We start from the raw sequence: 22319 nt of genomic DNA, 5'->3' as shown, positions 1-22319 counted from the left end.
CGACATCCGCTTCTTCATAAAACGCAGGCACCAAATAAGCTTAAAAAAAGCGGAAAGAATATCATGTTAGTAAATAATGAACATGCATATTCTAAAGAACATCAAGTTAAGATAAAAAGAACGCGAGATATTCTCAACACAAATCTTTAACTACAGGAAAAGATCTACCCATGGCTCACATTAACTGATAAAATCTTTTCAAAAATTATCATTTTTCAAAATCGGTTTCGCTTTCTCTCCAAAAATACAGGTTCTCATAATTATTTTTATTCTCTAAAATTATTTCACCCAAAAATAACTTAAGATTTCGTTTTTAAGTTTCAAAATTTTAAATTTCATTTTCAAAATTTCAGTTTTCAAATTTTTTTTATTTCATTCATATTTTTCACCAATTATATACGAAGTATATAGTTATAATATTCATTTTAGGTTCTGTATATATATATTTCTTGTAATGTTCTATATGTGATTTAATAATGTTCTTTATTAGAAAACATGATGTACTTTATAGTTGTTTGCAATGTACAATTATTTTCTAAAACTATATATTTTTCCTTATGTCCATAATTATATCATATAATGATTTTTATTAGATTTTTTGATAAATTATTTTAAATGTCCATGTTCTTTGATTGTAATTGCAATGTACTTTTATCGTCACATAATGTTCATTGCTTATTATGAAACGTTCTTTGAATTTTGTATTTGGATCGTGGTAGGTATATATATATAAGTTATATTCATTACATAAATTATCATGTTCTTTAATAATATTACGAATGTTCTTTAGATATGAAAAACAATCATCAATAGAGGAGATCTCAAAAGAATATCGTTATCAACCTTCATGATCTTGATTTTTAAAAAAAAGTATACATAGTTAGTGATAATTAATATTAAAAATATATAGAATTAATAAATTATATATTATTTAAAATTAATATTATAATAACTCAAAGAACATACAGGATAAATCAAAGAACGTTCATATGATTGTTCAATAATTATAATAACGAACATAAGTACAATTTATAAAGAACATCATCTTCAACCTTTGACAAAATATAAAGAATATCATGTTCAACCTTTGTCATATGGATCTCAAATTCATAAATATCAAAATTGAAAAAAAAATGATACTTTACAATAATCATGCAAAATAATAACGAAATATAATCAACCTAATAAGCAAAATTCTAAAATTAAAATCATAACAAACAAAATTAAATTACCTTCTCCGATCCATCGATTACAATGTCCTCATAATTTGCTCTATATTTTTCTCTCTACAAAATTCTCTATAAACTTTGTTCTCTCTCTTAATTCGAAATTGAAATATGGTGAAATTTAATTTATGTAAAAATGGAGAATATCACATTGAATCCCATGAATTGTGGAAGAGTTTGGTTTTTTTTTTTTTAAATAACAAACTGACAGCTTGCAAATGAAATACTAAAAACGCATTATTTAGCACCAGGTGTATTATGAGCATGGTACACCCTGGTGTACTATGCAATTTTCAATTATTACTTGGTACTTCCTTCATTCTTTTTTACTTGACCCATTTTAACTTTTACACTATTCACCACTCATCCTTTAACCATCTTTTGTGAATAATATGTGAGAAAAAAAATATTCGTGTGAAATCTTGTTAAATTCGTCTCAATAAGTACTATCATAATATATATAACTTTTATAAATTTTACTTACGGAGAATTAAAATTATTTATCGTCAAAATCCTGCATTGACAAGCATGATAAAATAAATAGGTTAAAGTAAAAAAGAAAAGAGTAGTATGAGATTAAAACACTACTCCAATAAGAAACTCCTTACCAATAAACCCAGTTATTCTGCAAAAAAAGCTTCAAATTATTCCAACAATGGAGGACAGTTTCAGAGTTCGTGTTGACAAAACATTTGGTTCTCTCTCTTCTTCTTCTTCTCCTCCTTCATCTTCCCTAACCCTAACTTCCTCTCTTTGGTGTCTCACTGACGAAGAAATTCAAAAGCGTCAATGGCCTCCAGAATCCGATGCTTCAATCCCCACCGAAGAAGACGACGTAAACGCCGCTGTTAATGACGCTTTTCTTCCCACCAACGTTGATAAATTCTTCTTCGCAGCAAAGGGTAAATCAATGCCATCTGAGCAAAACCCTAGCCCCAATCTTAACCCTAATGATCTGGGTTGTGGTAAGGAGCTCAAAGAGGATCTTAATGAGCTCGATAACAATGGCGGCGAGGGTTCTAGCGAGAATATGGCGTTGAGTCAGTGTAATGAGGATGTGGGTGGTGATGATGATGAACTGGATGTTAGGAATTCTATTGGGAAGGATTGTACTCTTGATTTTGAGGTACTTCCTCTCTCCATTTTCTCATTTTCTATTGCTTGAATTACTAAATATGATTGATATTGGTGACTGCTCTGTTTCAATACATTGTCAGAAATTTATGGTACTATTTTCTTAATTAGTTAATCTTATAGTTTATACTCCGTATTGAATAGCTGTTGTAAATCGTCTCAATTACAATTATATGCTGTCGACTTTCGAATTTTAATAAGGTTCCCAATTTAAAGTATTTTTTTTTCTTCTGGTTTCAGTATATATAGACTTATAGAGCTTTATCAGTGGTTTAAATCTGAATTGATGTGGAGAACTGGAGACCTATAGGTTGATATGCTCGTAGATACCAGTTCGTGTTTTTTTTTTTTTTTTTTTTTTTTGGTTTGTACAATGTAAGGTTGCATTTGTGTTTTTGAATGAATAGATAGTCTATAAAGTTTTTCCATTTTTATTATATGACCAAGAACTGTATTGGATTCAATGTTTACTGGAGAATGCAATGGCAGCCGTAATGAGATTAGAACAGGCCATAAATGGCTGTTGTGTTCTGATGAGTTGTCTTATAACTGATTGTACATTTGAAGGAGGTCCATTATCAGCATACGCATTTGGAGTTTTGTCATATAGAAAATGAATGTACGCATAACCACATCATATTCAAGGAACTAAGCAAGAGTGAGGGGTAACTCAAGTGGTTAGAGCTTCCCTTTTGATTTCTTGTGATCCTGGGATCGATTCTTATCCTTGCCCTTGGGGCTCTCTAAACACCAAAAAATATATATATATATATATATATCAAGGAACTAGGCTGGAACTAGGCTAACGGTCCATGTTAGGTTTTGTTATCTTTGGGTTTTCATACTATTGGCAAGATAGGTATCTTTAGGTCTGTATTGAACATTGCTGATCTATGTATTAGGTGAGAAATATTGAATTTTTATTTGGGATGAGAACTATATCATTTATATCTAAGATTGCTGAAGTTTGTTGTGGATATTGGTCATTTTTGTCAGCTTAATTTTGAGGATAATGAGATAAGCTTTAAAGTCAATAATGCCTTCAGTTTAGAATTCTGTGGAAAGTTTAGCTTGGTTAATATTGCCGCTACATGGCTATGTACTTGTGTGGTGCTTCCTTTGCACTTTATATGTATTTCTGCTTACATTTAGTTTCCAGCATTTTATTTCCTTTGTTTATTTACTTATGTTGTACTTGTTTCTTTGGGTTTCATGTGCCTTGATGGTATTTTAATCTGCTGAGTTTGATTATATGTGCAATAGTTTACGTAGTTTCATCTTAATGAGTTTTTTTTTCCTTCTATCATCAAAAGCAAAGTTTACTCATCAAAAGCAAAGTTCAAATAAAGTTTAGACAAATAAATTAAAATAACTTTTAAAACTAAATATTTATTCAAATAATTTAAGAAGATAAACATAGTATATTTATCCTACACAATGAATCTATTTAATTTTTGATACAAAATATATCATTGAGACAACAACATTATATGCACCGACTATTCACATCATTTGATGCAATTGATGAACTTCAAATGATGATAAATTTGTACTACCTTTGTTACTTTTTAGATTCAACAAAAGGGTATTTTTTGTGAGATATAAAATTTTTTTTTGTTGCAACTAAAAAGTAATGGAGGTAGTATTTTCCCAATAATTTGTTATCTAAGTTTTGTTTGGTGTTTTACTATTTTTGACTCTTATTTAATATTGGGGTAAAATATTTTGTATTAAAAATTGAATAGATTAAGGGAAAGGCATACCTATAGTCATAGCCCCTAAATCATCATTTTCATCAAATGGTGTGAATAGTCAATACATTTAATGTTCTTGTTTCAATGAAAATATTATTTTATCATAAACTGAATAGATTCGGGGAAGAGCAAACCTATAGTCATAGGCCTTAGGTCATCATTTGCATCAAATGGTGTGAACAGGTGGTGCATTTAATGTCATTGTCTCGATAAAAATATACAACAATATTAAATGCACCGACTTTTTCACACCATTTGATGCAAATGATCATCTAGTGGCTATGACTATAGGTCTGCCCATCCCCGAATCTATTCAATTGTTGATACAAAATATTTTCATTAAGACAACAACGCTAATTGTTCACACCATTGATGCAAATGATAACCGTCAAATAATAATAAACTAGTATTTTCTCGATATTTTGTGATCTAAGTTTTATTTGGTGCTCTTCTATTTTTGACTTTTACTTGTATTACTCCGTACATTTATTTAGTTTTTGTTCATTTTGTTAAGGTGCATATACTGTAATTAAACATATCCTAATAGATTTGAATTTTATTTGAACATATTTTTGTTCAAATTAATTTTAATTAACTTAATTTAGACATACACACTCAATTATACTGATAAAGTATATAAGTAATTCTATTCAAAAAAAAAAAAGTATATAAGTAATTAGTCATAGACTTCTAACTATCATATCACACCCTCAGTATGTAAAGCTATTTTAAGTATGTATAAAATTACTTATATACCTATAATTCAATAAGATTTGTTGAATTCTTTTGACTTTCATTTGATTCAATTAGCTTTGTTTGAATCTATTTGAAGTCGGTGCAATTAATGTAGTTATCTCGATGAAAATATTTTGTATCAAAAATTGAATCAAGTGAAAATATTTTCATTGAGCCAACTACATTAAATGCATTGACTAAGAAAAGTCAAACAAAGCTAATTGAATCAATTGAAAGTCAAATTCATTCAACAAACCTAATTGAATCAAATCAAAGTCAAATGCATTCAACAAATCAAGTCTATACTAAATCAAAGTCAAATGCATATGATAAACTGGGACTTCCTCCAAAGTAGCGCTACTTAATCAACACTAAAAGCTTGCTACAGATACTAACGATTGAATACAAATTGTTTAAATAAAATAAAATAAAATCCACCCAAATTTGCCTTTAATGAAGATTAAGCCCCCAACAGAGGTTGACAAATGACGATTGATATTGGTGACTGCTCTGTTTCGATAATTATTCAGAAATATACGTTGTTATGGTACTATTTATTGGTAATTAGATAATCGTATAGTCAATATGAATAGCTGTCGCAAATCTTCTCAATGTTAAGTTATATTCTGTCGACTTTCAAAATTTTAGTAAGGTCTCCAATTTAAATTAGTTATTTTTCTTCTGCTTTCAGTAAAGAGCTTTATCAGTGGTTTTTGAAATCCAAATTGATGCAAAGACATATAGGTTGATATGCTCGTAGATACCAGCAAGTTGTTTTATGTTCGATGTAAGGTTGCTTTTGTGTTTTTGAATTAATAGATAATCTATAAAGTTATTTCATTTTTATTATATGACCAAAATCTGTATTGGATTCTACAATGTCTGGAGAATGCAATGGCAGTTATACTGAGAATAGAACAGGCCATAAATGGCTGTTGTATTCTGATGAGTTATAACTGATTGTATATTTGAAGGAGGTCCATTAGCAGTATAAGCATTTGGAGTTTTGTCATATTAAAAATGAATGTACACATAACACATCATACTCAGGGAACTAGGCTGTCCATGTTAGGTTTTGTTATTTTTGGGTTTTCATACTATTGGCAAGATAGGTATTTTTAGGTCTGTATTGAACATTGCTGATCTATGTATTAAGTGAGAAATATTGAATTTTTATTTGGGAATGAGAACTATATCATTTACATCTAAGATTGCTAAAGTTTATTGTGGATATTGGTCATTTTTGTCAGCTTAATTTTGAGGATAACGAGATAAGCCTTAAAGTCAATAATGCATTCAGTTTAGAATTCTGTGGAAAGTTTAGCTTGGTTAATATTGCCGCTACATGGCTATGTACTTGTGTGGTGCTCCCTTTGCACTTTATATGTATTTCTGCTTACATTTAGTTTCCAGCATTTTATTTCCTTTGTTTATTATTACTTTACTTATGTTGTACTTGTTTCTTTGGGTTTCAAATGACTTGATGGTGTTTTAATCTTCTGAGATTGATTATATGTGCAATAATTTACCTAGTTTCATTTTGATGAGTTATTTCTCTTTTATCATTAAAAGCAAAGTTTACTCTTTTCTGTTGCTACCTACATTCTGTACATAGTATTAGTTTTCTCTTGTAAATGATTTGCTTGATATAATTTGTAAGTGTAGTAATATTATTTTGGAAATGATAAACAACCTTTGTTTAATCAAACTTTGCTAGAAGTGTCAGACACAGGTTTGTGTACCTGTCAAAGTGTCAAACTTGACCATCTTATAAAATTTTTGCTTGATTATGGTCCAAAATTGTGTGTCATTAAGTGTCTTACCCGTGTCTCAAATCTCAATGTCGATTATACAACATGGATTCTTGAAATAACATGAAGAGTGTAGTTACTTAGGAATCACCGGAGTAATTGAAAAGCTTTGCATATTGCTATATTTAATAAACGACCTTGCACACGTCAATTAAATGCACCTGTTTTCTGTAGAAGTGTCATGAATAGTCCGCCAAGATAATTTTGTATGTCCTGAGTTATGGTCATGGACAATTCTAATGGGCTGGCCAAAGTTTGACATCGTTACATTGATGTTTGGCGATTGGTTTATTTATTTTTTTACTCATTTGGTAGTGTAATGCGCAAGGATGTAAATGTGTTCATCTACGTGCTTCTCTCATGGCAGCTGATTAAAATGTTTCATGATTGTAGCTTATGTTCTGTAAAGTAATGTATTGAAGTTTCACTATGTTAGTGATTTGATAATGTTGCAACTATAGGAGTGCTCTTTTTTAACTTTTTCTTTCTTTATTTTTTTAAAGGCAATACAGCTTCGAATATTCTATGCAGTATGCTAGTCTGCTTCATTTGTGTCCACTGAACCAAATTTCCCCTTTCTTCTGCAAGTACCATTTTTGAAAATTCTTACTTGTATATTTTCATAGTTGTATGTAATATGGTCTTCATTGATGGATTGTGTGTGTGTGCACGCGCGCGCGCATTCTGAGATCTTATCTTTGAATTATTTTGTTTCCAGGCTGAAGAGGACGAATACGACAAAGTGGCTGTTGGAAGTGAAAATGTTGGTCAACGACTATACATGTCTGATGTGACTGATTATACATCAAATATTAATTCCTATTATGAGCTCCCTGAAACATTAAAGGAGGCCCCCAGAGACCCACGTGCAAATCACATGGCTGCAAAGCTCAGGCTTAAAGAAGATGCTGAAACTGCAAGAAGTTTCAATTCATTGCATGTTTCTGATCAAATGGAGGATGATGTTTCTGGTGCCCAGAATAATGTTCCTGAAGATGGAAACCTTCCCAAGTCAATATTGAAGCGAAAAGATGATCAGATGGATTCCAAGGCTGGAAAACGAGTGCGGTTTGAGCCCATCTGCAAAAGAGATGATCACAGTGCATCTGAAGATAGTGATATAATTGTCATGTCAGAAACTTCTAGTGTAGATTACTCTTCGTTTAAAGAATCGTCTTCACAGCTGCACGATTCTTCCTTGGTACCAGATTATGTACGCCATCCTTTGAGATATACCCATTATACCTTTGATTCATCAGATGATATGAATGAAGAATGTAATCGTCAAGCCTACACGGACTTCCTTAATATGGTGAAGAAGTCCAAGTCAGAACCTGAAGAAGCTCCTGCTGATCTTACAAAACCTGTAATATTTAACCCAAAGAAAAATGATGGTGTTGCTTCTCTGAATACTAGCAAAAAGACTGATCATGCGATGGGGGAACCAGTGCAGAAGAAAAGCTTCCCTCTAATTATTACTGCAGAGGACACAGAAGAGAATGAAGCTGCTGAAATGGAGGTAGATGAGCAAGAAACTCCAGTCTTGAAGGTTGGTAATGGAAAAAGAGCAGCTCGTAGATATCGCTCCAAAATTATTGAGGAATCTAAGGAGCATGATAGTTAATGTATGGCTAGAAATGACTAGTTAATGTAACTAGTTAAGCTCATTAAACTTTACACATCTCTCAGGTATAGAATATTCAAATGTGTTATTAGTGCTTCTAATGTACCTTGCTGGTAATGAAGATCCTCTGTGATTCCTTTACTCTCAAGAGTGTTTAATAATTACGAAGTATTACATTCCGTACCGAGTGTTACTTTCAAGATCTTGGTACATTGAATATCTTATAATCCATAGCCTACTTTCGTAGTTTCATACCAAAGGACAGTCCGTTTGAGATGGAGAGAATGCACCAGATTATTACAATATTTTAATACTCCGTATTATAAGAGCTTTTGTAAACTAGTCAAAAAGTACAAAAAGTTATTAAAAACAAAAAACTTGACAATCCCGTCAAAACAAAAAAATCTTGACAACAATTATGAAACACATTAAAAAGGCTTTATTGTTGTATGCTACTCTTATATTGTGGGGGAGGATCAGGGAAGAGAACTTGGATTTGTTCTATGTCTAGGGAATTGTATACAAAGCCCGATTGTCTAGACGCATCATCATGCGTATTCACGCAGCTATTTGGAGTTTCTCGAATAAAAGAAACAATCTTTAAACCTTTCTTGGATTTTATTAAGTTTATTATACGATTATGGTTGAATGTATTCGTTTTTCTTGAGGAAAAACGAGTTAAAGAATTTTTGTGACACAATGATAGAACTCCCAAGGCTCGGTTGAGAGGCGATACTTGAAGGCTTGGTTCAAGAATCAAAGTTTGGCACAACGGCAAGGTTTAACAAACCATAAACACAAGCTAAGCTCACGTTTTTCATATGATAATCAAAACTCAAATCTGTTTTTTGTTAATTCTTAACCACTTATTTATAAGCTAAATAATTAGCCTAAAATCGTGTAGAACAAAATCTAATCTAACTAGGAAACTTATCCTAACTTGTAAAGATAATATTTTGCAAATATAATCTTTAAAGTTAAGCTATCTTCTACTAACCGAATTAAACTAACAAATATATCCTAATAATTAAAATAAACTCCTAAGGCCTAAAACAAAAAAAACCCTTTCAAGTGAAAGGTAATAACTCGTAGGCAAAAATCTAAAATAAGCAATAACCATCTCAATACGTATCACCTGATGTTTCTATGTTTGATCACCATAAAAAAAAAACAAGTAGGCCCGTTAAGGTGGCCTCATGGCACAATAAAAAAAGTGGTCCTTCTCTTTTTTTTTTTTTTTCTGAAAATATTTTAACAATTTTAGAAAACAAGTACGGAGTAAATTATTATTTTTAATTAGCTTTTAGTATTCATGAAAATAAGAATATTAAATTATTAAAAACATTATTACATTTTATAAATTCATTGAATTGAATTTTGAGGACAAAAAAAAAAAGCAGGACCACTTTATATACATGGGTCTATATTATGCCACATAGAAAATTTTCAACAACAAAAAACTTATGACGTTCAATGAGGATTGAGGGGATTTAAGGATACAGAATAGCTTGTTCACTCTCTATTAAGGAGCTAATGGATGGATTTATTAATCAGTTTTAACTTTTAAGCAATTGTCATACAATGTTTGAGCTTGGCAATTTCCTAGACAATAAAATGGATAATATCTACATGGGTAAACTGCAATTGAGAGTTTATGTATGTCTGTTACAAGTTTTCAAAAGGCCCTGCTAGGAAATTGATGTTTACCTGATGGATTATTTACAATTATGTCTTTAATAAACCCACATCATAGCCAAAACAACAATGGCAGCTGATTTTTGACTTATTGTGGCTAATATATACATGCTGAGTTTTATTTTTTATATTATTTTCCGCACTTCTCAGAAAATGCAACTGCAAGAGAAACAAATGTCAAATGTACAGTTACCTTCATATATCCGACTCTGAAGAGGAGGGAAAATAGACTACTGAATCTACAAGTAGGTAATGAATATAGCAAGAGGAAACACAAACTGCTGAAAGCAAAAAAATTTGACCATCGCCTTAACTACATTTCTTTCTAATATCAGTTCTAATATACTGTATCTTACAAAAAATTGGCCCCTATACTCTTCTATTTTTAAGCAGCACAACCTCAGACTGTATTTCATATCTATAAACTCGAGGCTGGATTCGAGCCCTCAGTTTTCTCATAAGAACAAAAAGAATACACCTAACTGTTAGCATTCTATACAGCATTCTATCACATTCACAAATTCAAACACTGTTCAGCAGTAACAGACTGACAAAAAACTGGTTGCTGAAGCCAATTAGCAGCTTAAAAAAGTCGCTTGCGACAACCCTCAGCACCACAATAGCAAGCCATCTGCTTTACCTTCCCATCAGGGCCAATGACACTGTCGAGCGCATATCCATAGTCATATGTAAGCTCCTATCAAGAAACAACAATTGTCAGTTAATACAACAGTTTTGAAATGGCAAACAAGTACCCACAATGACTGAAAAATCTGAATTAATATAACCAACAATAAAACTTCACGAGTTTGAGCAGCTTCACAAACATATACTTCCTCTATTCCTTAAAAAAATGCATTTGACTTTCACGCTTCGCAACACACAACTTTGAACATTAGTAACTCTAATTATCTATTAATAAAAATTGTTAAAAGTAGAAACCAATTACTTGTAGAGGTGGTATGTTGTCAGCAGCAAAGAGCATCACCCTAGCCAATTTGATGTCATGATGCGAACTCAACATACATTGTACAAAGAGGTTTGGTTCGCAACTATGATTGATAAACCTGGCTAGATTTCCTGTGACACCAGCATCAATGCAGAACTCCACCATACTATCAACAACCTTCTCCTCAGGTTTCTCATGAGCACTCTCGGCGGGGATAGACACATCTCGCAATCTCATCTGATAACAAACATTTTAACAATGAGAAGAGTATTCGGCTTTAACCAGCAGACATACCTAATACTGTATACAGGCTTGGTCAGGTACAGTGACAGACAGACATCAAACAGGTCTCAGTGAAAAGAAGAAAGGAGTTCAATACAACTGTCCACTATGCTAATTATCCATATAAAAATATTATCAGTACATATACAGCTACAAATGGGTGCAAGTGTGCAACCACATTTTCAAAAAAAGAAAAACAAAAAAAAAAAAAAAAAAAAAAAAAAAGAATCATCTGGTGACTTGACCATTTGACAAGGAAAGATGAGACTTCAATACAGAATTCATTGCGACTTTTGTGAGATTTTAAATATCTTAAATACTTGAACAATCTAAATCCTCAAAGAGGAATGACATTCATCAGCCCAGGGAAGGCCAGGAAATACTCATATGGTTAGGTAAGCAGGCAATCTGACAAACAAATGTGGTCTTTCTGCAGTGCCACCAACTGGCAGCCTACTTTTATACCCCAAAGATCATACAATCCTCTTTCATCCACTCTTCCATGGATGGTATTAATGACATGAGGAAAGAGAACAAGTTCAGGGTGAGAATTAAATTAAACCTCAAAAGATAAAACACATCCTCTATACCTGTCTCCCATCAAGTCCCTTCATGGTTTGAAGGCAATCTATGTCGAAGATGAAATTGTTTTCCAAAACACTGTCACCCTCATCCGATCTCTTCAGAATTCCGGTATATTCACATATTGGGGCACCAGCCGGTATGTAGTCCCACGACCTCACACCCCAACCCTTCTTTGGTGTACGGAAAACCTACGTAGAATCAAACCAACGATATAACATATCAGAAAAGTAATTTTAGTAAATATATGAATTTAATTGGAAAAACATTAGCACCTCAAAGCGGTATCTCAAGCCTTTCTGGGAAACACGATTGATGCAAGAAGGACCACAGCCACACTTTGGGCCACACTCGAACACTACAGCCTTTGCTTCAATGAGCCTAAAAGAAAACAAGCATCATGTAAGAAATGAGCAGAAGTGTAAACAAGCTCATTTATAACTTAATGAAGAGTTACAAAAGCTTTCAAACACTACTAGCTTTTGAATATTGTTTTACCTGCCACCATCCCTATGAACATATGGGAAGTCTGAACCATTAAGCCGAGCACAAGCACATATATTAGGATTGGTGCAACCATCGATGCAATCACATCCACGAGTAGGGGCAGGAATTTTAACATTGTCCGCAACTTGGATAGATTTGAAGTATTTGAAACCTAAAATGTGCCATCTCAATCAAATAGAAGGAAATCGAGCATACAAAAAACTGCATACTAAATAGCCATCGCATCTCCCAGATTAAATGACAATGATAACATAGAATAACAGAATCCTTCTCAATTACACAATTATAGACACAAATGGTTAAAATTTCAAACAAGGGGTCATTCTAACTGAGATCTTTCGATCTGAGTAACAGGATTTTAGAGGCCACTGAGTTCTGGTAGAATTTAAGGCCTGGCACCCTAAGGCCTTTATTTTAAGATAGTTTTTTACATGATATGCAACTATTTTCAAAGCTTATTAATGACAAAATGAACAAATAACTGGGGGTGAAAAGGAGCAAGGAAAAGGGAGATGTGGGAGAGGGAGTCAGAAAAATGAAAGAAGAGGGAAAGAAAAGAAGAGAGCAGGGGAGAGAGGGAGGGGGGGTAAGACAAGAATGGATTCTCAAACAAGCTATCTAAGTAGCGGGTTCAAATCCATTCTCATTATAACTCATGATTTTGTTCCCACAAAATCAACACCAACTTAAAGATCCATTTCCCTTCCAAAAAAAAACCTAAAAGATTCATTTCCATATGAAATGTGATCATAATCAACCAAATCTTCAATTTCCTGAATTTCTATCCAATATTAAGACAGGTCTGATGTCATTAATCACAAAATCTGACCAAGTTATATCCAACTTCATATACTGACCCTAGGTCAAAATATATTTTCATATCATTATATTACCCTTATAATAGCATAAAATTAACTCACCAAAAATAAACTTGGCTAGCCATTCATTAAAAACCACAGCTAAAGAACAAAAAGTGAAAAAACAGCAAACAAACATGAACGAATAGGCAAACTCACCAGTAGGTGGCACAGGAGGATCATCAACTAAATTTGTTGCAGGAATAGGAATATTCTCCTGACCTCCAGAAATATCCTCACAAACCAACCTAAATTAAACAAGAAAATCAGCATTAATATCATGAAATATAGTCAATATTACCTACAGAAATAGATTAGCATACACTAAGAAACTATAACACGTACCCTCGAACTTCAGAAACAGAATCAGGAATACGTCCTCGGATAAATTGAACCTGTCACAATAGTTTAAGCAATATAAGAAACAGCATTGAGAAGCATTCACTTGAAAGATTTCAGTTATTACAATTAATACTAAAATAAATAATTTGGGGATGGCAAGTGAGAATCAATAAACTAAGCCAAAGATTCCACGGGATTCAGCTACACTGGAGCTCCAACATTACCAAAATTGAGCAGAAACCAATAACCAGGAGGATAAAAGAGCACTAAAAGCACAGAATCACTCTATCAAAAAAGGATATCAACTAAAGAGTTTTTCAATTAACTATATGCTCGTACATCTGAAGCCAGAAACTAGGCTTTAAAAATATTTCTTTAATGCTTCTACTTATAAAATATAACCCATTAGGTTCACACAGGCTTAAGTGTATACAAAAATAAAACAGAACGGGGAGTTATGAATGATAACTGTTAGGAAGAGAAGTGTCACAAATAGATTTGGAACACTGAAACTGTTCTACCATATATGCATACATTAAAAAGATGAGCTCGAGATAAATTAAACAAAGATGCAGATCATGTAATAGCAGAATACCTAGTTGAGGCATTTCTTTTTTAAAAAAAAAAATTTGAAGATATTGCACCCAATATAATAGTCAAGGTATGAGCTCTCATTGTAAGATCCTAATCAAGAACAAAGCACAATTGAATTGCACCTGAGCAATCCAGATAAGTGTTTTTCCCACAAATTCTACAGCTGGATCAAAAGCAATTTATTCTATAAGGACAAATATTTATGCTAAACTTCAACATCAATTCTTAAGTTCATGCAGATCATGAGTTCATGACCATTAGTGGTTCCCAAACACATCTCAAAATATATTACAAGTCTAAAGCAATAATGAAGACAAATAAAGAGGACTTCCACAAGTCAGAAATTCAGCCTATCAATAAATAAATTGAGAGAGAGAGAGAGAGAGAGAGAGAGAACATCATGCCCACATCAACAATCATGTTAGCAATTTAACATACAAAAATTTGAGAGAAAGCAGAAACCTGGGTGGTAGTCAACTCAGGCTGGCCTTCAAGCCGCTTCAAGCGAAACTTATAAACAGTATAACCAGAGATGCCTTTCTCTGCCCAATAATTCACAACCTGCCCAAAACATCAGTCATTTATATTAAACGCAATGTAGCACACAAAGAAAGAGGTTTGCAGGATACCACATGAAACATGTATAATTCCACAGCAAAAATTACTTATTGAAACATTAAACTATCGCGCATTGTTTCATCATTTGCAAGTCACTAACCAAAAATAGAAACCATTCTTGCATGAACCATGATACAAGATTATAACATAATAATGTGACTGATTGATTACTGTTCCAATTGAAACATAAGACATCACAAGATAGACTGCATTTATAAAAAGTACTCCCTTTAACCAATATTAGTTACTCCCTAGTTCCTACGATATAGTGTAGGCATTCTTTTTAAGTGTCCTAGAATGTTGTGCATATTTCTAATGATTCTATTTTCAATTTACATATAGTATTACCATAATACACCTATTTTTACCTTTCCTAAATAAATTATCCCTATATTTCCCTAAATTTTCGCGCCACTATCTACTTTTATTATAATTTCCATATAAACTATCTACACACTCAAAGCTTCATCAAACTTACTTTTTTTTGTACCTTTTCCCATGAAATATACTCTTACATCTTACTTTTAAGAATTTTACACTCTATACAACCCTTATTTCTGGTGGAAAATGATAAATGAGTACTATATTATGGGACAGAGAGAGTATTACATAATGAAAAAAAAGTTGAGGCAACTTCTTTTATTGTGATGTCCCCCCAAATACCAACCCTCACTGAAATTACCAGACTTACAGATAATTACCTGATACAAACCATCATACGTGTACACTTTTCCAACATAACTGCTTTTAGAAGAGTGACCACGAACAACTCGCACAGGCAGTCCCTGCTCCATACTATTCTGCAAATAAACAATTATATACACTGTCAACGATACAATTTATTAGAAAATATATACAACAACAACAAAGCCTTTAGTCCCAAATGATTTAAGGTCGGCTAAAATGAATCATCTTAAGGAACCATTCGTGAAAAGTGAAACACATAAAGTAAATAGATAGGTTAATGAAAGAATTATACACAAACAAAAATAAATTAATTTAAAATATAATATGCACATTACTAAATAATGCCTAATTTGAAACTTAAAAAGATAAAAGTAGCAGGAATAGGCAATAAATAAACATAGAGGCAATTTTAGTAAGAAATGCCATCGAAAGTATCTATGTTTCAGTTGAGATCAGAAAAGATATACTTCACTTAAAATTCACAAGAGTAGTAATCAGTGGAAACTTCAGCAATTCCAGATAAAATTCAATATAATTTTAAATTAAAAGGAAAAAAAAAAAAGCAAAGATATCCTGATAGTCATGATGTTAATTTATACTCATTCTATATCTAATCACTGAATGATAGCTTCCTGCAATTACAACCTCTATACATTTCAAAATCTCCTCAAATCAGATATGCATACATGGACAATTCATTTACAGGGAGAAGCTAACAAACATATTCAAAGAAATTCAATCTATTAGCAAACCTTCAGTGCTAGATTGCCGCGCAACATTTTCTGATCTTTATTCTGCTTCTTATCACCTAGTAGATTGTTTCCACCTTGACCTGTGTAGACAATATCCTCTGAATTGTCTAAATCATCCTCATATTGGCCTGAAAGGACAATAGCAACAGCAATAGGAAAGGTATATCTGCTATATTCCTGCAAAATAACAAAAATAGAATTTCAGAAAACAGAAGTACTAAGCGCACTAAGAGTGCGATTGTTAACGTCAGAACCATTAATAAACTCAGCATCACACTATCTCAAGAAAGAGTACAAAGACTAAAGATGATATGAGCATGTAAGGACCTTTCACAAATTAAGTAATACATTATCACAAAATCCCAAGTATTCATATTATAAAAGCACACTGAAGGTATGAAACTCTAATCTCAAAGAAAAGAATGTAAAGTTCTAAAAGACCGAACAACAACTCTCAAGATGCAATTGAGAAAAAAAAAATATCAAATAGTAATACTAAAGTACAGTAGGAGCATATGAAAAAAGTATTACTAATCATTTTACCCTAACAAAACAAAATTCATCAGTCAAAGGACAGCGAGTTGATGAAATGACAAGATGCATTACCCCATTGCAATATGAGACGCCCATATAATCAATTCCATTAAGCCAGTGACTGTGGAAACCTACTGCAACCATTTCTGCCCGTGAAAAGAACTGGTGGCCAACATCAACACCTGCATCCATGAAACAGCAAAGGCATAGATACTACGAAGTACTTTTCATCAGTGAGACTATGTTCATTTGTTCTAGAATTTAGAGTGTACTACACCTACCAGGAATAGCCCCAAACTGCTTGATGGGATACAACACTTTACCAGTATCCGACATCTGCCACATTCCATGAGCAAGGATCAAGTAAGACTTGGTTTCCAACATAAATAATTCATATGCAAAATATAGTGAGAGCAAAAGGATTTACATTTACTACACCATAAAATAATATTCCCAGATAAAACAGAGAAATAAAACTCCAGGATATCACAGGCACCCATAAATTTTGTAATGGATATGCACAAATGCACAATCAGACGAAAACTTTAAATCTTTTAAAGCATCGCCAGTGAGGAACACACATCGAGACATACAGAAAAGAGCGGCGGCTGTTTTAAAATGCAGTAGTAATTCTGATGATTTACTTTACGAAGCACCAAACTTGGAACATGTGATGAAGAGTAGCACAGTATAAATTATATTGATAGTTTGGAAGACCATTTAGAACTCTTAATTCTAGTAGCAGGTTTGAGATAACTGTTTTCAATAGAGGAAGTAGAAAATATTTCTCACAAACTTTATGTTCTCCACAATCTTCAGTATACCTATTTTGAAACAGTGGCATATCCAGAATCTAAGTTCAGAACATGCACAATTATGTAAACAATAACCCAAACCCGCCTTCATTATCCTGTACTCCGTATTTATTCTACATAACTACTTCCTTATCAGGTAATATTTCTACATTTGGATCATTAAATAGAAAGCCAATTATTGCCCATAATTATTTCTTTAAAAGTTGATCTACAAACATAGACGTAGAAACACGTTGAAGAACAAAATAGCAATGGTTGGAAAAAAATCTAACAATATCATAAATAAGGAAATAAGTAAAGGGAAAGAAGGAGTTGAAGATGGGTTAACTAGATTCGAACTCAAGATTCACCAATCACTCTAAAGACACTCATTGATCAGCAAGCTGCACTCACTTATTTACCCAAATTTCCTTTCAACTTGATTTTATATAAGCAACCAGGGTATGTAAGTGCATAGCCTTGGTGTTGACTGAATCCATTAATGTTTCGAAATGGACATGTATTACTATACAGGATACATAGGCATTTTGGGTAGCATGATAACATCAACTATATTTTCTATTTAAATGGGTAAATACAAAGCTTTTTTCTTATTAGAGTTCTCACATACCCAAGATATTAATTTAAAACTACACATAATTGCTAAACCACAACAAGGAAGCCTTTCAATGCCAAAACCATCACTGGCAGCAAAATGACAGCTATAAAAATGGTATTTCTCTATAACCCCTATAAAGCCCCAACTCTGAACAATACACAAACAAGCAGAAACATTGGCACACCTTCCATTTACTTTACCATTACTATATAATAGCTAGAGAAAGAAATATAGTACTTGTTTTAGTCATGAATAGATTACACAACATCAGGTAATTAAAAAAGGCAACTGTGCTGTTAAGAGAATATAAAAGAAATATTGAGGTAACATAACAACTTTGTCATTAGCAGCAGTTGTAAAATGATACTTGGAGCAAAACAAAATGAAAATTTTAAACAAAAAAGGTACAGTGATTGAACAAAAGAAAACAATTTATCAAATAAGTGAATACATAAGTATACATAGGGAACACTTTATGGCTGATTCAACATATATTTGATAGAGAAACACTCAACATAATTGATTAAGGACATTCTGTGATATAGTGTCTCTTCAAGTTCTTCGTGCATGATGTAATATTGTAGACATAAAAATCTTGGCCAAAGTTATTCTTCGATTTTTTTATAATTCCCTTTGTTCCAAAGTAAATGCCACAATTTTACTTTTGCACAATTTAGATACACCACTTTGACGTCCGTTTGTGCTTTAGACAGACTAAATATAATCATGTGGATAATTGTTAGAATGAATAATTTTTGATGATTAAAAATATAATTGGAGTAATTGGACAATGTATATTATTGGTCAACATTATGCGTTGGCAATTGTGCTGATTGAATTGAGGCATTTATTTCTGAACGGAGGGTGTAATACTGATACTAACTTGGTTCATCTTCCTTTTTCTTTGTTCTAAAATCTGAAAACAACTATGTCTAATCTATCATGAATGCATTGAAATTCTGCATTAATGATTCTAGCACCACTCACCATATAATTAGCATGTACAAGCAGCAATCACAATTACAATCTTTACTATGACAATGTGCATACTAGCATTTGCAGGACAAAACCAAGTCACCCTAGAATACCAAACATGAAAAACGTCCACATAAATTACAACGCCAATACCACACAAAAATGAAGCACAACTTACCTTGGTAATTGCCTTAAGATCTGGTCGTTTATGAGGTACTCTTTTGTCCACAACACCCTTCTGAGAACCCAAAAAAACCATCAAAATCTGAAATATATATCACAGATAATAATAATAATAAAAAATAAAAATAAAAAATCAAACGTGAAGAAATAACAGCAACCTTCTTCTTTTCAGCTTCAAACAGCTTACATCTATTCTCCTCTTCCTACAATTAACCATAAACAACAATAATCACATACTGTACCTTCTGCTTGAACGCCTTAATCCTATAAGTGGGGCCGGAAAACAGTACCACAATTCACAAAATATATATTTATACATAAACATAAACGCACCTGAATAAGATGCAGGTAATAGTTGTTGAAAATTCTAAGAGTTTCCTTAACTTTGTAGTGATCACTCTTCTCCACTTCAACCCCATTACCATCCTTTTGAACCTCCTCCAACTTCAACCCCAAATCCATCAACCCATTCCCGGGTTCGGTACCGCGCCCAATCATACCCCTCATGATCTCCATCTCTCTTCCCTCGTTCTCCCTTATCACAGCCGGCACCTTTGCCGACTTCCGACCACCAGTACTCCGCTGATTCTTCCTCTTCTTCTTCGGACTTACTTCCTCAATTTTCGCCAAAATTTTTTCGTTGTACGACACTCGCTTTCCTCGTGTCCTATCACTTTTCCTCCTCCCTTCATCCACCATCTTCTCTTCCACCTCCACCTTCTTCTCTATCATCTCCACCTTCTTCTCTATCACCTCCACATTTTTCTCTATCTCCATTTCCGCCATTAGAGTTACCTGCAATTAACAGCAATTCCAATAAATTTGAGAAAATATCAACATCATCACAAAATTGTCAGAAACTCGCAATATATGAATCGATTACACAACAACTTCAAATAACAAACTGACAAAATTCATCCAAAATGCAGTCATCAAAACAACAATAAAATCACAAAATGAAAAGAAAAAAAAATCAAAAACTGAAGAACAACATCAGCATCAAACAGTTATGAACAGAAAAAAATAAAAATTGAAACGGATTCTTACAAATTGTTGTAAAAGCAGGAAAAATGATGAGATTCTTAGAAAAAATAAGAAATGATTTAGGGTTTGATGAAGAATCGGAGAAAGTTAGGGGAAAAAAGGAGGAGAGAGAAAGGTAGGCGAAGAAGCAGAGGAAGACAGAGAGAGAGAGTATGGAAAAGAGTGAAGTAAAGAGAGAGAAGTTGAAGAGGCGCGGAATTTTGAAGGAATTGCGAAAATTTGGCAAACTCCCTCTTTTTATTTTCTGTGTCTGAAATATTGCGCCTTCTTTCTATTTTCTCTCTCTTAATTTTTGTTTTCTCTCTCTAAAAATAATGGTTTTTTTATGAATTGATGTAGTGAAGTGGGGAAGGGAAGGTGGCAGAAACAGTGTGTTTGTTTTTCTCTCTCTAAAATATTTTGTCTTTTTTTTTTAAGGATTTTGACTTTTATTACTGGTAGTGTAAGAAGAGGAGAGAGAGCGGAGGTTATTTTATTACAGGGATCGAGGTGAAAGTGGGGTCGGATGGATGGATGGATGCTGCTTGGTGTAAAAGCTGCATTTTTGAAAATTTCATTTTATGGCGTTTTCTACTCCACTTTCCACCCACTTCTTTTCATTTTCTTGGTTTTTCATTTTTTTTAATGTAATATTTTCTTTATAACTTATTTTTTTTGTCTTATTTGACTTCTTACGTCTTTAAAATAAGTCTTTCATACGCGTAAAAATTATAAAGCTTAATATTAATAAAATATACAATGAGACCATTCTAAGATCTCACTTGAATATATTATCACTTGTAGATTAACGAAAATTCATGGTCAAAGTTTTAAAAGCTTGACCCATATATTTGTAATGGGGAAAAAAAATAAGGGACGAAGGGAGAATTATACGTATACTCTCATTGTACTTTTAATGATTTACATTTTGACCATCACATAATTTTAGCCAATTTAATTGATCTTTATATAATACTTTCTCTGTACTTAATATTTTGCCCCATTGCTAATTTTCCGTCATAATTTAATAACTTTGACTATAATTTTCGTTAATATATAAAATACTACATAGTCATGTGAGATCTGTTAATTCGTCTCATTTTAAAGTATCAAGTTTTTATAATTTTTACTCGTATAGATTTAGAGATATATATTTTAAAAAAATCATCTTGAATACTGTTTAAAGTCAAATTGGACAAAATATTAAAAATGGAAGAAGTAAGTGGGAGTTAGAACATTAAAAATTTGTAAACAAAATAGTGGGCTCAATAATTTAGTGAAAAAAATAGATGTAAAAGGAAAGAATTAATTTTTTAACAAATTCATAGTAGTGGGTTTGGGTGGGGATCACGAGCAGAAATAGAAAAAAAGGAGGGAAGGGGTTGTATAACACTTTTAAAGGGTGATGACAAAGGCAAAAAATCATTTCTAAGGCAAATTATTTACCCGCTGTCCATAATATTTGAGAATCTAAATATGTCAAACTATTTGATTCAATGAAATATTTGTAATATTTTGTTACTTATAATATTAGTAGCTAAATATTCCAATTAAAATCTTTCCAACTCCAACTACTAAATATTCTCATCAAAATCTACAATTAATTATATTATTCACCATCATAGACTCGTGACAATTTGAAATAGTAGAAGCATCATTGAAACGATTTTAAATATCAAGTGCCTATACACGAGTCAAATAATTTTTATCCAACCCATGGTGAATGTGCACTATATTCAATTGATCTTATTAATGATGTTGTTTGGCTAGATTAATTGTTTTTCATTTCTTATCATGTAGGTGGTTTTATACTCTTTTAGTTATCATTAGTTTTAATAATATACTAATCTTTTATTTTAACATTAACATTTGACTAACTACTATTTCGTAAGAAGTATATCTTTTGGTGTTGATTATAAAAGTAGGGGTTATGGCGTTATGCATATGAATCGTATGATATAGAACTTCTCAAACATACGCAAAATTTCTCTGGAGAATGACGACTAGTTATGTTTATCGTCTGCTATTTTTAAACCTTTTGT

General features: G+C 32.4%; 2 protein-coding genes across 2 annotated transcripts; one reads left to right on the top strand and one right to left on the bottom strand.

Moving 5' to 3' along the window:
• The first annotated feature begins 1787 nt into the window (after positions 1-1787).
• Positions 1788-8501, top strand: LOC110727203. The gene is made up of 2 exons (XM_021906764.1): positions 1788-2352; positions 7379-8501. The coding sequence occupies exons 1-2, from the start codon at positions 1882-1884 to the stop codon at positions 8282-8284; spliced, it is 1377 nt and encodes a 458-aa protein (XP_021762456.1). The 5' UTR covers positions 1788-1881; the 3' UTR covers positions 8285-8501.
• A 1718-nt stretch (positions 8502-10219) lies between these two features.
• Positions 10220-20667, bottom strand: LOC110727202 (histone-lysine N-methyltransferase, H3 lysine-9 specific SUVH4-like). Its single transcript, XM_021906762.1, has 16 exons — positions 20302-20667; positions 19588-20049; positions 19413-19457; positions 19250-19309; positions 16965-17019; positions 16756-16865; positions 16150-16326; positions 15412-15510; positions 14555-14653; positions 13502-13551; positions 13316-13404; positions 12291-12450; positions 12068-12173; positions 11801-11983; positions 10929-11165; positions 10220-10676 (listed from the first exon to the last, which is right to left on the bottom strand). Exons 2-16 carry the CDS (start codon positions 20038-20040, stop codon positions 10563-10565), a joined length of 2037 nt encoding a protein of 678 aa, XP_021762454.1. The 5' UTR covers positions 20041-20049; positions 20302-20667; the 3' UTR covers positions 10220-10562.
• Between the last annotated feature and the right edge of the window lie 1652 nt (positions 20668-22319).

This window comes from Chenopodium quinoa, unplaced genomic scaffold, assembly GCF_001683475.1.
Source record: "Chenopodium quinoa cultivar QQ74 unplaced genomic scaffold, ASM168347v1, whole genome shotgun sequence".
Taxonomy (NCBI): Eukaryota; Viridiplantae; Streptophyta; class Magnoliopsida; order Caryophyllales; family Amaranthaceae; genus Chenopodium; species Chenopodium quinoa.
Note: the sequence above shows the minus strand (reverse complement) of the source record. Positions and strands in the feature narration are given on the sequence as shown.